We start from the raw sequence: 16,024 nt of genomic DNA, 5'->3' as shown, positions 1-16,024 counted from the left end.
ATATATCACAGTGTCATATAAACGGTGATTGAACTTTGTTTTCACTTGATAAAAATTTAGATTTCTAATTGAGAACACTGGAAGATGGTTATTATTGCTATGAGCAAAATAATTATAAGCAATTTATACGGCTGGTATAAAGTCTAGAAAAAGTTTGTGTTTAGTCTCTGTTACAGATACACATACGGCGATAGTTATTTCTTGCAACTTGATTTTGCGAAATTATTCAGCGATGTAGATGAGGCTGTTGTGAGCCTTGTGCGAAAAAAGTAATGTTTCTTGGCGACGATCAACAACTATGGCTGACGAACAGGTGATTTATGACGATTTTTAAAAATACTTTTTGTTATATTTCCTGTCAAGTTACAAGAAATATTATTTCACAGCATAATTCATAAAGGTTGTTCTTAGTATACATGCATATTTTGAATCGTCTAAAAAATGAATAACATATTGTTCTTGACGTAAGCTTATTAAATACTTCAGTCCCCTTCATCAATTCTGGTTCTGGTTCAACATCGGCGATCTTTTCCTTTAGACCACCCTCGCTATATAGGGACTAAATTATTACTTTTGCATCAAGGTTTACTTTTGCATCAAGGTTAAACAGTTGCCAAACACTTTGAAGTCAAGGTTTAATGTATTGGAAGGAGGGCAGGGCTTCGATTAATGAGGGAAATTATGGGGTAAAAAACAAGGTTAAAACAACTTTTTGAAAACAAGTGAAAACAGCTATTCTGCAAAGAAGTTTTTGTCTTGAAAAACAATTTAAAAATTATCGGAAAAACAAAAAACATACCTTCATACAATCAGCATCACTTCCGTCACATAAAAAGATGATCAGATGAGTGAAAAGTGGCAAAGAATGTGCAAAATGAGGGATTTTTTTATAGAAAAAAACATCGTGTTTTTCGAGAAATTCGCCATCTTGAATAAATGCAAAATTGCGTCATGGAGTAAAATACTGTCAAACGCGCTTTGAAATGCTTGATACGCGAAATGCGTAAATCACCGTCAAAACGAGCGTACATCAAGCGCTCGTGCTACGCTGTGAAAGTTTTGGAGTTTGCATCACCGGTTTTGTATTCAGCTCTTTTACGTCAAAAATTGCGATAAAAACGTGGATTTTGGAACAAAATAAAGCTTGTTCGACGAAATAAAAGGTATGTTTGTATAGCTAAGAACATGTTTAACCTTGTCGCGAAAGTTTAATTTGGTAAATTTGTAATTTTAACCTTATATAACTCGGGTGGTCTAAAAGAAAAGATCGCCCGAACATGCATTTTTTAATAAAGCCTTATTGCTGTGCAATAATTATGAGCCCTGGGGGATGGGTAAAATTTTTTTTGGGGGGGGAAGAAATTGTTGGCAAGCCAAAGGCGAAAGGGCGGGGCAAGCAATTTTGGCCAGCCGAGGGGGGGGGCAAGCGATTTTTGGCACGCATTCATGGGGCGCGTTTTAAATAAAATGGCCCTCGCAACATATATAGACTAGTGGGGATTGCGCACTTTCAGTTTCCCACACGTTTGAATGGGAATTGGATTGTGTACTTTCCCAATGTTTAGTGAGCATATTTCTCCAATATTTTGAGAAGTTGACGTCGAATTTCCTTTTCTATATTGTTTGGCAATAATGTATTTTGCCAATAGTATGTTTAAAGTTGTAATTTTATGTTTTTGATCGCAAAGATTGGATATTTTTATTCCCGATTCGAATTCTGAACCCTTCGCTTCGCAAGGGTGTAGAATTCGGCATAAGTTCCCATAACTTTGTCTTTGACGATAATTTTGCCTTTTTGGACACTAAAATGCATTCGATCCTTAATTTTGTTTCAACCGAGTCTTAAATTAGCAAGCACAATAAGGTTGGGTACCACTTTTATAGGCCTATACATTGATGAAATTTTAAAGAATTTTTTTCAAATTTCTGACCTGCGCAAATCGTTAAGTGTGTATTTCCCATTGTGACATCCAAAATGGCGTAAGCCAGTCCTAAATATACATAGGTAGGGCCTATGGCGTATATAGGACTGGCAAGCGAGTCTAACCTAGACCAGGCTGATATAAAATTGGGATCCCAAAAATTTGGCATGTGCAAGGGGGGGGCAAAGATTTTTGGCGGGCCGAGAGGGGGGGGCAAGTGATTTTTGGCGGGCCGTTCAGAAATTTTACCCCGGGGGGGGGGGGAAATAATTATGAGCCCCGGGCCCCCCCCCCAGGGGAGCTCATAATTATTACACAGCCCCTAAAAGGACAATGGGTGTAACATGTTTTGTCCTCAATTCATGAAGCATATCCTGTATCCTGAAAATCCTACAGGTTCTAACACAAAACTACTGTTTTAAAAACTTGCTTTATCCAACTTATCATCACTAGACTCCAGCACCAGATGTAGCAGAGGAGGCAACGCCGCCTGCAGAAGCTGAACCAGCAGCAGCAGAAAATGGCAATGAAGAAACACCAGCTGCGGAAGAGTCTAAACCTGAAGAAGCACCAGCAGAAGAGGCACCGCAAGGTAAAATAGATCGTCACTGGGCGGGAAAAACATCATTTCATATGTACTTTTGGCCCTTGAACATGAATAAAGCCTTGTAGGTGTAGAATTTATATTGAAGAGTTTGCTTCATCCATGTTCAAGGGCCAAAGTACATACAGGAAAAAAACTCATATTTACTTTTGGCCCTTGAACATGGATAAAGCCTTGTAGGTGTAGACTTTATATTGAAGGGTTTGCTTCATCCAAGTTCAAGGGCCAAATGTACATACGAGGTTTTTCCCGCCCAGTGACGAGATGTTCCTAGGAATGAAAATGTGAGGGTCAGGCTGGTCATAAGGTCCTACACAATATTTTGGTTTATTACTGCACAGAAGTGGTAGGCCAAAGGGTATGCCATCCTGGTCATGGCCCATGTTTGGTCTGTCAGTCAGGGAAATCATATTTGGGGGACTTTTAAGAGTTTTTTGCACCATTTTCTATGCAATTTTACTGCAGCAGAGGTCAGGGTGGTAGAGACCTTGTTTTCCCACTTTCCAGACTTGTGATATCCTGTGCACGCATCTACTGCAAGATATTGCATCCCCTGAGCTCCTTACAGACCTTTTCAACAACTGATCGGAAATCTTTGGAAATTAATCATGCAGAAAGACGTCGCATGCCCAAACATATTCAACCAATCAATTTTTGGCAATTTGAATGCATATTTGACCACAAATAAGAGCAACACAATACCATTGCACATGCTCATTGAACACTCTGTTGCCAGTGTGTGATTGGTTGTGGTGTTCATGTTTACCTTGGTCGTGCAAGATTGGTGTTTTTATAAAAAGAGGCTTCTGAAAAGGTCTATTATTTTGTGACACAAAATAATAGTTTAAAAATCTTTGTTTGGGAGTGCAGCATCGAGTAACCTAAAGGTCAAATTTTTCTATAATTCTTGTGCCCAAACTGCATACTCAAAAAATGGTTCTAAACCTAGCAGTCATAACTGGTCACAATAGTTGTTACATTTGAGTTTGACTGTATCCCTAGTGAATTCATGTAACACATACATTTCTGATTCTACACAGAAGAAACCAATGGTTCATCAGATGCCCAACCTCCTGGGGAAGCAGACCCAGCACAAGATGCTGCCAATGAAGAAGTGAAAGATTCTGATGCACCGGCAGATGGTGTAGCACCTCCTGGTGATGAAGCAGCTCCTACTGGTGAAGAAGGGGAAGCCACACCTGCTGATGGAGCACCGGTGGAAGGGCAAGGGGAAGGAGGTGAAGCAGGGGGAGAAGCTGGAGAACAAGGAGGAGATACTGAGCAAGCTGAAGGAGGTATACCAAATTCTTGTCATGTGTCTTATCTTTGGTGCAGGTTGTAGTAATAACGAGACTTATATTTAAAGAAAGGGACAAGTAAAAGGAGTTGAGGCAGAGTTTTAAGACCAAGAAAGATGGACAAGACAGATCAGTGGAATTTGATAGAGAAGACAGAGAGGGGAAATAGGAAGCGATTGAGGAAGGAAAAACAGGATCCCTGAGAAAAATGAAGAATTCAAAGGAATTTGATAGAGAAGATGAGAGAAAGGGAAACAAGGAATGAGGGACAGAAAAAGAGAAGGTCCCTGAGAGAAAGGAAAAATTTTGAAATGAACAAAGACAAAGTAACGGCAGTTAGTTTAAAAATTAGACAGAGAGAGGGGAGACAGGAGAGAGTTATTTTGGTGAATAATTGTGTGCAGAATAACTGCAGATATGTTTTAAACATTCAAATGAGGTATGGTACGTGAATTTCACTCTAAACTTTCTTTCTGATCATGCAGGTGAAGGGACGACAGAAGATTCACCCAAAGAGGATGGAGAAGCACAGGAAACTGAAGGCGGAGAAAAAGAAGAGGGAGATGCCGATGCCAAACCAGAAGAAGGAGAAGGAGGAGAAGCTGTTGAGAAGGAGGAGGGACAAGAGACAAGTGAGGAGAAACCCGGCTCTCCTATTCCACAAAGTGATACTTTTGCTGAAGGAGAGAGACCTGAGACTCCGGTGGTAGCCGTTACGGAGCCGTTGTCAAGAGAGGGGAGTCCGCCGCCACCTGGTGATGTAGGTGGGGAACAAATGCAGCCTGGCACACCAGAAAGAATGGGTAAGAGATAATAAAGAAAATTGATATGACATGATTTCAAGATACATTGATGACATGCCCGTGGTTTTGTTTGAATATGCTAAAAGCAAGTTTGGTGAAAGTTTAGTTTTCATGTTTTGGTGAAAATATTTTTTGTATGAGATCTTCCTTGGTCTAGTGGCATACCGACACATAGGGGAGCAGGGTAGTAAGCCCCCTATCTCCAAATACTGGGACAAAATATGCACAAACTTGTGAACTTATCACTTTTGGCCTGTTTTAGTGTACGTTAAGCTTATTCTAGCTTATTTTAGAATTATAATTGCACATTTTTACAGCGCATGTCATTCGGGGAGTGGGTCACCCGACAACTTCGCAATTTGCCCCTTGTACATTTTGACCTGTTCGCCACTGCCTTTTGGTACATAATCACAGCAACTTGTTCTCACCCTTTGATGAACTACAATGACAGAATTATGTACACTATCTTTGTTATTTACAGTATCACCGTTAGAAGAAGAAGATGAGGGAGAGGAGGAAGAGGAGGAGGAGGAGGAAGAGTATTACGATGAAGAGGATGAAGTACCATGGGTGACCAGGGAAGAACTATTGGAAATGTATCAGGTATGTGTGTGATAATAGAGTAAGTAGCTCGCTCTGGATGCCACCTGCCACAAGAGGTTTTTATTTCAGATTGGAACTAAATTGACAGGGTTTGGGTTAAAAAATAGGGTATGGCATTATGACCAAGTAAGAGGATGGGATTTTTAATGGACACATGATTATAATTAGGGTCAGTACTAATTAGGTTATAAGAGTGTTAGAGTGGGCATATAATTGGAGGTGGTGCCAGGTTTTTTTTGGAGGGGGCATTGAGGGGGAAAAGCCCAGAAAAGTGAAAAAAGTGAACCAAGCCTGATTGAGGGGACATTTGCTATTTTTCAGTAATTTTTAGTGGGATTTGGGGGGGGGGGCAAGAGTTCTGACCGAGGGGGCATTGCCCCTTGCACCACCAATGCATATAATACTATGTGAGACCACAGACCACAGTGGCAAGGTGTGATCATGTGATTGTCGTGGCTCAGAGCCTGATTGAGTTGACACTAGTGGCTATTTCAGTCATTTTCAGTGGGATTTTACAAAATGTTTGAGTTTATTGGAGGGTATGCCCCAATCGTCCCTGTGCCCCTTGTGACGGTATGCCACGTGTGACCCAACATAATTATAATCATTTATACAGGCTGCATTGACTGAAAGAGAGACCCTGCAAAACCAGAACGTGCAGCTGCAGCATAAATTGGCGGAATACTTTCGTAAGAAGAAGACGGATGATCAGCGACAGGAGATGGACAAGAATGTCACGGACCAGGAACAGAGATATCTCAAATATATGTGTAAGTTGTTTTACTAAGGAGGAAGAATTACAGACCCTGTTTAAGCCAAGAAATAAACTGTTTTCAACAACTCTTCCTATACCTTTGTACAGGAGCCAAACGTTGTTAAACGGTGATGAATCTACACTTTTCCAGTCACACATGATGAGAACACTATAAAGGGAAGCACGCACACGCAAGCGTACGTCATGCCTGGAACTTGGTTTACATGTTGGAGAGATAGCGGCTAAACATTGCTGTTTTATTTTATAGTTTCATTGCTCATTGATATCAACAGAGAAATCACCAATCTTCTTTTAGGCCTAAGCTTGAGTGGCAGTGACTTACTGACATTCCTCATGAAATAATCATGTGAATTAGATGATCTTTAGCTTGTTTTCGTGTTGAAAGGGATTCACTCATGTTTCATGAATTGCTTGTTAGTTTAAATGGTTTCAAAATTTCACAACATTTTCAAGGCATCATATGGCTGGCTAATGCCAAATTAACTCCAAAGGGGCCAAAGTTGGGATTGCAAAGATGCAACCCTGAAGAACTCTTATGAAGTTAGTACTAATAATAGGCATGTTGTGTACAAAAAGTTGAGGGCTCTCCAAGGAAACCAGTGGACCTGACATATACCATTTCAACAATTCTTATGTTCAAGAACACAGAAACATTTTTCATCACCAATCGAGGATATCAATCTCAAAAATATTATAATTTAATATGTGTACAGTATTTTGAGTAGAGCCATATATATAGTTGATTTCTTGATACTATAGTAAAAATTTAAAAACCCAACTGTGTTCAGCTACCAGTGCCATCTACATCTACATCTACGCTGATACTCAGCAAAGTCCACTTCTGGATGTGAAGCTGAGGTGAAAACTTAGGTGCATGTAAAGCTGGTGAAAGGTTGCGTGCGCTATTTTACAGGTGCCCTGACAGAACCTTTGGCTTAACCACATTCTATTGTGCCAAGCAACAGGGTGCCAGTGGCTGGGTTTTGAAGTCATCCCTAAGCTTACTCTGCCTCTTTTTACAACCGCTTCTCACTTATTCTTTTTCCAGCTAATTTAGAGGATTTACGGAAGCAACAAGAAGAGGAAGATGAAGGACTCAAAGTGCAGCAGGAGGAACTGAAAGACAGGAGGCAGGAGAAGTTGGATTGGGTGGAGGATGAGGGCATGAGATTTGGTGAGCTCAAGAAACAAGTGGCAATGGATGCAATTAGTAGCAGAAGTGGCAAACCCATACCACAGAGGGTAGGTAGTGTAAGACAAACACCCACAAAGAGACAGACACATAGCAAGGATATACATGGGTACACACACCCCCCACACACCCCCACTTGTAATCGCCTCCAAACGTGGACGCTGTTGAGGACCATGCAAACGTGGTCGTCTGAATCCGTACTCAATCGACATACGGAGGATGTTTTCGCCATTTTGTTTGTGTATTTTTGTGTGTATGGAATTTAACCGAGCAACTGCGGACGTTATTTCTTATATACCGATAGAGGTTGTATTTCGCAAATACATTATACATGCCTTTGCTGTCATTTGCAGGCCTCCAGAAACTGAGGACGGTCCCCCATTGCAGGGTGGTCCGCGGTTTGAATGTGAAGTGCGAGTGTCAGGGTCTTAGCTAGAAATTGTTGGTTGCCCGTCATTTGAATAAAATTGCCTGTCCTAATTTGACCTTTAAAATATTTACCAGACGTCTATAGCCCATTGGGGGTTCAAAGAGTTCAAATATGTGCTGATTTGGCCTTGTTCTACAAATTGGGTCTACTAAAAAGGTCAATTAGCTTCTCAAAACATACAATTTATAATATGGCATCTGTCAAAGGCATTAATTTCATTAGTTCATGTCATGTTTGGTAGTGACGTATGTGCTTATTTCGCTCACCGCAGTATCAAATCATGCGCGTACAGTTAAACGCCCTAGGTGTACACGCATGCGAACATGGGGGGTTTGTAACATACTTGCGGCGCAACCGCGAAGTAGCCTAAAAACATCACTACCAAACTTGAGGTGAACCAAATTATAACTGACTTCGAAATGGTCCTTATGGATTTTGAATTTAATGTTTGTACCCTGACCATCATATTGCATTAGGATTCAAATATGCATGCACCCCACACACATAGGCACCCAACATACCCACAAATATTTTGCATAGACACATTGCCCTCCCCCCCCCCCACAAACACACACCTACATTCCATTCACAAAGATTAAGTGTGCCATGCGAAGCATTATGCATAGTGGACTAGTAGTACTTAGTTGGCTCTCAAGTAGCTGGATTGCATGCCAGACGATATACCGGAAACCACAATCCCGGACATAAATATTTCGAACACTTGTGTCAAAGTATCTATATATATCACACCCATAACTTTTAAGCTAAAACTTTGATAGTTACACAATTTGTTCTAATTGGCTGTTTTAGGGCTTCAGACTTGCAAAAATAAATGTTGAATTTATGATATACACTGAACCCAAGACATGGCAATATGGTATATTCAAACTTGTCTTGGATGTGCGAACACCACTCCTGGAACACCATTACATGCACACAGTATTTACAGCATTCATATGGTGTTATTATTTTACCCAGGATGTGGAGCTTTATCTAATCAGCGAGCAGAAGAAGGAAGAGGAAGTCAAGGTAGTCCGTCTAGAGAACATCAAGCTGAAGAACCGACTCAAGAAACGGGAGCAACAACTCAAGGCAAAGGAGGAGCTAGCAGAAGGACTGCATCTTATTGACTTTGAACAGCTCAAGATTGAAAACCAGACTTATAATGAGAAAATTGAGGAGAGAAATGAGGTAGAGTGTGTGCTTCATTCATAAGGCAAAAAAAAAGGTTTGTCTCAAAGCTTGCGCCCACATTTGTAAAATCTTTTATTCAAAATACCATAAAAAAGAGTCGGGTGTAAAAAAAAATCGCATTTCGCATTTGTTTTCAAACCACTCGTGAGCATTGAGACAAACCTTTTTTTTTTTTTTTGGCCTAATCAAATGATATGATCATAATTTTGCATATAAGATTATGGGCATGCATGAGACATTTTTGGGCTATTCCAGTTGAAATCCATACCCCCCTGGAAAACATGATCTTAATCTCCCACACAGAGGGTTGTACTGTAGATTTTATATGGAGTCACCCATTCAGGTAACCCCATATGAAATTCACACTCCCTGTGTGGAAGATTAAGGTCATGTCTCCATAGGGGGTGTAAGGATTTCAACTGGAATAACCCATTATGTACAGCACATTGAATAGATTCCAAAAACAAGACAGTATGCAATGAAAATAAAAATGGTGTATTACCAGGTGTAGCATAATATAGGTCCCAGGCAAACAAGGATGGAATTAATTCCCCATTCTGACTTCATGGTACAAACCAATGTACGTAGGATTCATTTAGGGAGGTACGGGATTTCCAAGAAGTGGACCTTGCACAGATTTTGTTTGTGAAAAAACTGGACTTTTAAACACTCTTTTGGACGTTTTGAATACTTTATCACCAAAGAGTGAGCCTTTTATTAATTGTTCTCTCACTTTTGTACCTTTTTATTAAACAAAAAATAACAAACAGTGGACCTCTGTTGAGTTGAAGGGGGGGGCTGCACCCTCGCTTTCTGGCCTGAAACAAATACAAGTGGCTGTATCAAATAATCGAAAGATGGGAAAAAACTTTGAAACTGCGAACAAGCATTACATTACTGAAACTGTGAAATTGATATGCTACAAAAAAAAAACCTCCTAGACAATTTGAGAACTTCGGTTGCTACAAAAGAAAAAGTTTTGCAGTATATAGTAGTCAGTAACTTTTCAGTTATAGGTTGATAGTCTGAAGGGTTATTAGTCCAAAAATCCAGTTACATAGTATAAATCCTAACCTTTACCCTCAGCCCTAATCTTAACATTCACCCTAACTCTGACCTAACGCTATCCCTAACACTAACCCCAATGCTAACCCTAATCCCAAACCCTTACATTAAAAAATGCGCTACCCTAACTTTTAACCCTTTGGACTAATGACCCTTCAGACTACTAGGCAGTTCCTGACTTTTGTTTGTTTGTTTTATTTCTTCTTTTGCCTGGCCTGGGTTACTCATTCAGTGGATGTTTTAAGGTATCCTCTGTTCTTCCATGAGGCCCATTTTCCGGATATATCCAGATTTGGGTTTGAACCGTTAGAAAGAATTCCAGATTTGTAAAAAAAGAAGAAAAAAAAAATTTCAGTCCAGTTACCCGATTACATCTCTTCAGTGGTAAATATGTATGAACCATTGTACTCGCCATTCACTATGCATTTACACCTGCTCACTGATTCACTTTATACCCATAGGAACTTTTGAAACTCCGTAAGAAAATCACCAGCACGGTGCAGGTGCTGACGCATGTGAAGGAAAAGCTTCAGTTTGTGCAAGCTGAGAATCAAGTGCAGAAAGGAAACCTGAAAGAAGTTGAAGCAACTGTGGCACAGGTAAGAAATATTTGTATTTGTTTAATTATAGAGAAGTTAATCCTGTCAACACCAATGACTGTTACTTGGACAAAGGCTATCATCAGAGTGATGGTGGTTGATCCTTCTTTCTGGTTGATTGGTGACCAACAGAGGGTGCACTACCACCCAGAAGTGCTAGTTCATAGTGTATTCTTTGATACGGTGAGCCACCAAATCACATTCCTTATCAAGAATCAACCAGAAGGAATTTCAACCACCATCACTCTGATGATCAGTGGCCTTCATCAAAATGACCAAAACTGTCAGGTCAGTAACAGTAATTGGGTTTAACAAGATAAACTTCTCTATAATTGTTTGATACTTAATGAATTTTTTATCAAGAATTTGTAATTTTTTCAGGCTGGTAAACCAAAATTGCATCAGATCAGAGCAAGGCAGGTACATTTCTTATCTGACACTTGTCAACATGTTTTTGTTGCGTAAAAAGAACAGCGTCATGCCAGGACCACGCAATGAAATGCAGCTTGATTAGCGATGATGAAATGTGTAGTTATCAATTATTCTTTGTAATTCTGGAGATATTGTGATGATGGGAATTTCTTGAATGGGTATTAACTTAAAAAAATGGGCTATTCCAGTTGAGTTCCATACACCCCCTGTGGAAGAGATGACCTTAATCTCCCACACATGGGGTGTAGATATCAAATGGAGTTTTACCCATTCAGTTATTAACCCCATATGAAATTCATACTCCTGTGTGAGAGATTAAGGTAATGTCTTTCATAATATGGGGTGAATGGATTTCAACAAGAATAGCTCAACGGAGATGACTTTTAAGGACATGGAAATTTATGACACCAAGATTGCGAATAGAACAAGGATCAATTTCAGTATTTCCAATGAAATGAAGAGAGAAATTCTGAAGAAGCTTTAGGTTACTTTTGGATTCATTATATTTTTCATTTCTTTCTTTTCTTACAGAAAAGAGATATCCTATCCAGAACCAAAAAAGCTAGGGACAGTCTTCGTATCGATAATCAAAGACTACGGCAGAAATGCGGACTCCTTGGCAACACGCCGTTACTAAGAGACTTTGAAGAGAGGAAAGACGAGGGCGACGCCCTCCGGTCAAAATTAGATAGATTGAAAAGACAACATGCCGAATTAACATTGAACTGTGCTGGAGTGAGAAGAAAGATTGATGAGGCCAGGCAGGGAAGGAGTTGATTGAAAAAACATTGTCTGTATAGTGTAAAATAAAAATGGAATAATACATTGTAAATAATAATGGAATTATTACGTTGTATATAGCCATTGACAGAGAGAATTTTTTAATTTGAATAGATATTATTTATATCTTGACTTCCGTCCATGAAAGGGGAAATAGTGATGTTTTCAAGTTGTTGCATGCAGGTGACAATTATAATAACTCAATTTTCAAAAATGCCTCCTTTGGCCTCATGGACCAGATCATGTCACATTGTTTACTTCTGTCCATGAAGGGGGAAAAACTGATGTCTCAAGTACTTTTTGTCCCCTGTTGTTCTTGTTGTTGCAAATGAAACTAGTACAGCTGTTATGATTATTTCAGTAACATAATGATACATATAGTTTTTCCTTGATGGGTGACCCTGATTTTCTCATTCTCATAAACTCTATTATTATAAGGGGCCATTGTGATACAAATGTTTGTTTCAACAACCCATAATGCTGCAAAGTTATACTTTGTGTTTGTTTGACTTAAAATTTATGAAAATTGTTCAGTTTTTGTTAATGAGTAGATCAAAAATGAAAAAATATAAAACTCACACTCACACAGGGGTGCGAAATCTCCTCTTCTAAGCTGAATTCCTCTTTTTTGGAAATTTCTTTGAGGCAAAATTTTAGCTTTTTCTTTCAAAAGAGGTCACTCACACCCCTGCTCACATCAATCAATATTCTGATGATGCTTTTCACCACGAAAAGCGAATCCGTCAAACTAGTGAGTAATATTTGGCTTTGTAATTATTTATCTTCAAACCTGCAGTGACTTAACTTTCAGTTTCCCAAGTAAAAATGCAGCATGTAGCCTACATGTACAGAAGTGTTAAATAAATTTGGTCAAAAGTGTAGATACCAAATTTTTATTTAGGCAGCAGAGTTCAGCATGTGTAGTGGGGATCTGCGCATCAACATATGTGTACATCCATATCAAAACGATGCACTTGTCGGCTGCTACATGTGTCTCATTTTATATAATAACTAGGAATAAATACAAGACTCATCTTAAGTTCAAATTACCCCCAGGTCACATGGTTTAGGAATACAGAAAACATTCTCTAACCATGAGACTTGGTGATAATTTGGGATAAGCCTGGTATTTATTCCTAGCTATTATGTGAAATCAGACACATGTAGCAGGCGAAAGTGATATGGATGTACACATATGTGATATGATCAAGGGGAATGAGTCGGATGTCGCTACTATTGTTTTTGAGATATTGGCAAAAATAGTGTTCAAATTCTTTTGTTTTATTTTGTTTTCAGCCATTGATAAATTGCTCATAACTCGGTAACCAGATGTCCGATTTTGATGGGGTTTGCATCAAAATATAGCATTCGTAAACTGCCAGAAATTTATGTTAAAAACGTCTAATTGAAATTTACCGACATGTGACTCTAAACAAGCAAAAGTGTGTAAAAGGTGAATCATGTGTGAATATGCTTCAGACAATAGACCTTTTCGGACCACGCAGCTAATTGTTCGCATTGTTATGAATCTACACGAACGTAAGGACACTCGTGTATGTTTTATTACGCACCTGGTGCACATGGTTTTCCGAATGTTTCTGATGTTGATTTGAAAAGGTCTATTGTGATAGTCCAATCCCCTAGATCTGAACTTATCCCAAAACTCTTAATGTGACGTGTCATGTCAAAAGGAGACACTTTTGGGCAGGATCGTAAATGGAGAAATGGCCAAAAATCTCCCCGGGGATGATTTTTTCACAATTTGAGTTTGTTGCGAATTTGTGATGTTATTAATGTTAAAAATAATGTCTGATACTTTCAGACCGGAATATAACTGGCATCTTGTATTTTTTGAGACATTTTTCAAGGTAATTCCTATTCTCAGCATTGTCAGTAATATTTACAAAGGTCAATATATCTATTTCAAATTTTATAATACCATAACTTACGAACTCAATATCTTCGCTTAGGAATGTCCGATTTCATTTGGGAAAACGCGTTGTGAGCAAAATATGTCTATAATTAAGATGTGTAAAAACCTCAAAATTGATAACCTGCCCAAAAGTGTCTCCTTTTGACATGACACGTCACAAATAAGAATCTATTATCGACAGTGTCATGTGTGATAGGGTATTACAAAGTATACATGAAATAAATAGCAGTTGCAACTTACACAAAACAATTGAGAGCATTTCAGTTTCTTGTTTGTATGTCATGTACTCAATGTATTTAAAATGCAAGAGGATTATTGAAAAAACTCTTGTATTGACCATTTCTGATTTTCTCACTGACAATTGAGGAGATAATAATTTGTCTCTGGATTATTTACCTAACTCTTGTTCTGAATGCACGCGTATTGTAGCGTTTGAGGTGGTAGGCAGAGTGCCCCATAGATTACTCTTACCAGGAAGAAATCTAAAAAATTGCCTGGTACACATAAACACCACTGACCATACTGTGTTGGCCAAAACGATACAAAGGGCCTCATCTTCCTTCCCCCTCCTTAAGTGACCTCTGATATTCTCCTTTCTAATGAAATCATGGTAGTCCGAGATGCAGGCATGAGAATTTTTAAAACTTCAAAATGTCAGCAACTTATTTAATATTAATCTGTTTTTGGTACTTCTGAATAATTTCACACACATTTTCATTTTTTTTTAATATAAGAAAGTGCAGTCTCATGCCTCAGGCTGAATATGCCAAATGTAATATCTGTACATCCATATCCAAAGGATGCACTTGTCGGCTGCTACATGTACAAGGGTCTATTTTTACATACCGGATGATACACTGACTCGTCTCAAGTGGAGTCCACTTCAAATCATCTCCAAGCCACATGGTTTTGGTATTTTATTCTTAGCTAAAAGATACATGTAGCAGCCAACATTTTGATATGGATGAACACGAATGATCCAATCAACATTTTGATATGAATGAACACGTATGATCTGATCTACTCATGAAGTAAGTTTTGCAATACCAAAATCCCCTTATGGTTTTGAAGTGCAGTTTTAAATGTTTCTTCTGTATTTTCACTGATATTTCAAATTTTCAGAGTGTCCAAGTATGCTAATTTGATCAGATCTGATCATTTTATCAGACTTGTAGTATTGGGACCCATCATGGGTACGGGTATTATGGGTATTGTCAGTAGCCTTGAGGGTGTATAATTGAACCTTCGTAACAACTGATGCTTAGTTGCCAAAGACAGTCGCAGTCATTTATTATATATTTTATAAACAATCTTTATTTGCTAACTACTACTCTTCATATAAATACAGTGTGGAAGAAAAAGTATGTTTCATGTTATGTTTCACTGCCTCAACAGAATTAATCACAACCAAGCCTTGAAATAAGCAGGCGCAGGGAGCAAATTTACCCTCGTAAAGCCATCAATTGCTCCTGGTCCTTGTAAAATTCACATGAACCAGGAGCAATTTTCTAAAATAAATTGCTCCTGGTTACAGTTTTGCACTTGATGCAGTCGTGCTGGTATGCTGTATTGTATATGCAGAAAAGGATTTAATATTGAAAATTGCTGTTTCTTCAGAAATTGCTCCTGGTTCTTGTAAAATCCAAGTGAACCAGGAGCAATGTTCAAAACAAATTGCTCCTGGTTCCAATCCGCTTATTTCAAGGCTTGATCACAACTTGAATTTCCTTCTGGGGTTTGTATCTGTCAATGAGATGTCATTTTATAAAGTACACAATACTTTTTAGAATAAGTCAAAAACTGTTTAAAGAAATGTTCAAATGTAAAAAGATATGTATAGCCATTAGCCCTATTTGTTTTACACATGTGGACCAATTTATAGCCTCACACATCATTGCATTCAGTCACAATGGGTAATTGTGTAAGAAAAGAGGCTGTTTTAAAAGTTGCACCTGAGTCCATAGCAGTCAGGTTTTCTTTTATAAAGACATGAATAGACCTGACCTACTGTATTGTTTGCGAACTGACTCCTATGAACTCAGATGCAACTTTTAACATGGTTTAAAACAGTCTCCTTTTTTACATAATGAACCCTTGTGACTGAATGCAATGATGTGTGATGCTATAATTTGGTCCATATGTGTAAAACAGATACAGCTACCCATACCTTTTTACACGTTTGCATTTTTCAAATATTTTTTGGTTTATTTTAAAAAGTAATTAGAGGGAACTTATAAAAAAGTTGTGGACCTATAGCTAGAGGCAGTATGGGTCAATAAGTTATATAGAATGACCTTGTTTTGGTGTTTACTTCCCATGTTGACAGCTCGCTACAAAAGTAGTTACCATTGATTTAGATGAAAAAGGAGGTCAAACATTAATTCTGTTCGGGTA

The 16,024-nt window shown here is 38.6% G+C and overlaps 1 protein-coding gene across 1 annotated transcript; it reads left to right on the top strand.

The window, feature by feature from the left end:
• Positions 1–221: 221 nt before the first annotated feature.
• Positions 222–14,315, top strand: LOC140165001 (cilia- and flagella-associated protein 184-like). The gene is made up of 10 exons (XM_072188408.1): positions 222–313; positions 2,376–2,514; positions 3,567–3,821; positions 4,310–4,627; positions 5,109–5,230; positions 5,847–6,000; positions 7,054–7,247; positions 8,606–8,818; positions 10,348–10,485; positions 11,449–14,315. Exons 1-10 carry the CDS (start codon positions 299–301, stop codon positions 11,692–11,694), a joined length of 1,794 nt encoding a protein of 597 aa, XP_072044509.1. The 5' UTR covers positions 222–298; the 3' UTR covers positions 11,695–14,315.
• Positions 14,316–16,024: the final 1,709 nt, after the last annotated feature.

This window comes from Amphiura filiformis, chromosome 11 (assembly GCF_039555335.1).
Source record: "Amphiura filiformis chromosome 11, Afil_fr2py, whole genome shotgun sequence".
NCBI classification, from domain to species: domain Eukaryota; kingdom Metazoa; phylum Echinodermata; class Ophiuroidea; order Amphilepidida; family Amphiuridae; genus Amphiura; species Amphiura filiformis.
Note: the sequence above shows the minus strand (reverse complement) of the source record. Positions and strands in the feature narration are given on the sequence as shown.

Coding starts and splice junctions, on each gene's coding strand:
- LOC140165001 (XM_072188408.1), top strand. Junction 7,248..8,605: donor GCAAACCCATACCACAGAGG/GTAGGTAGTGTA, acceptor TATTTTACCCAG/GATGTGGAGCTTTATCTAAT. Junction 8,819..10,347: donor AAATTGAGGAGAGAAATGAG/GTAGAGTGTGTG, acceptor TTATACCCATAG/GAACTTTTGAAACTCCGTAA.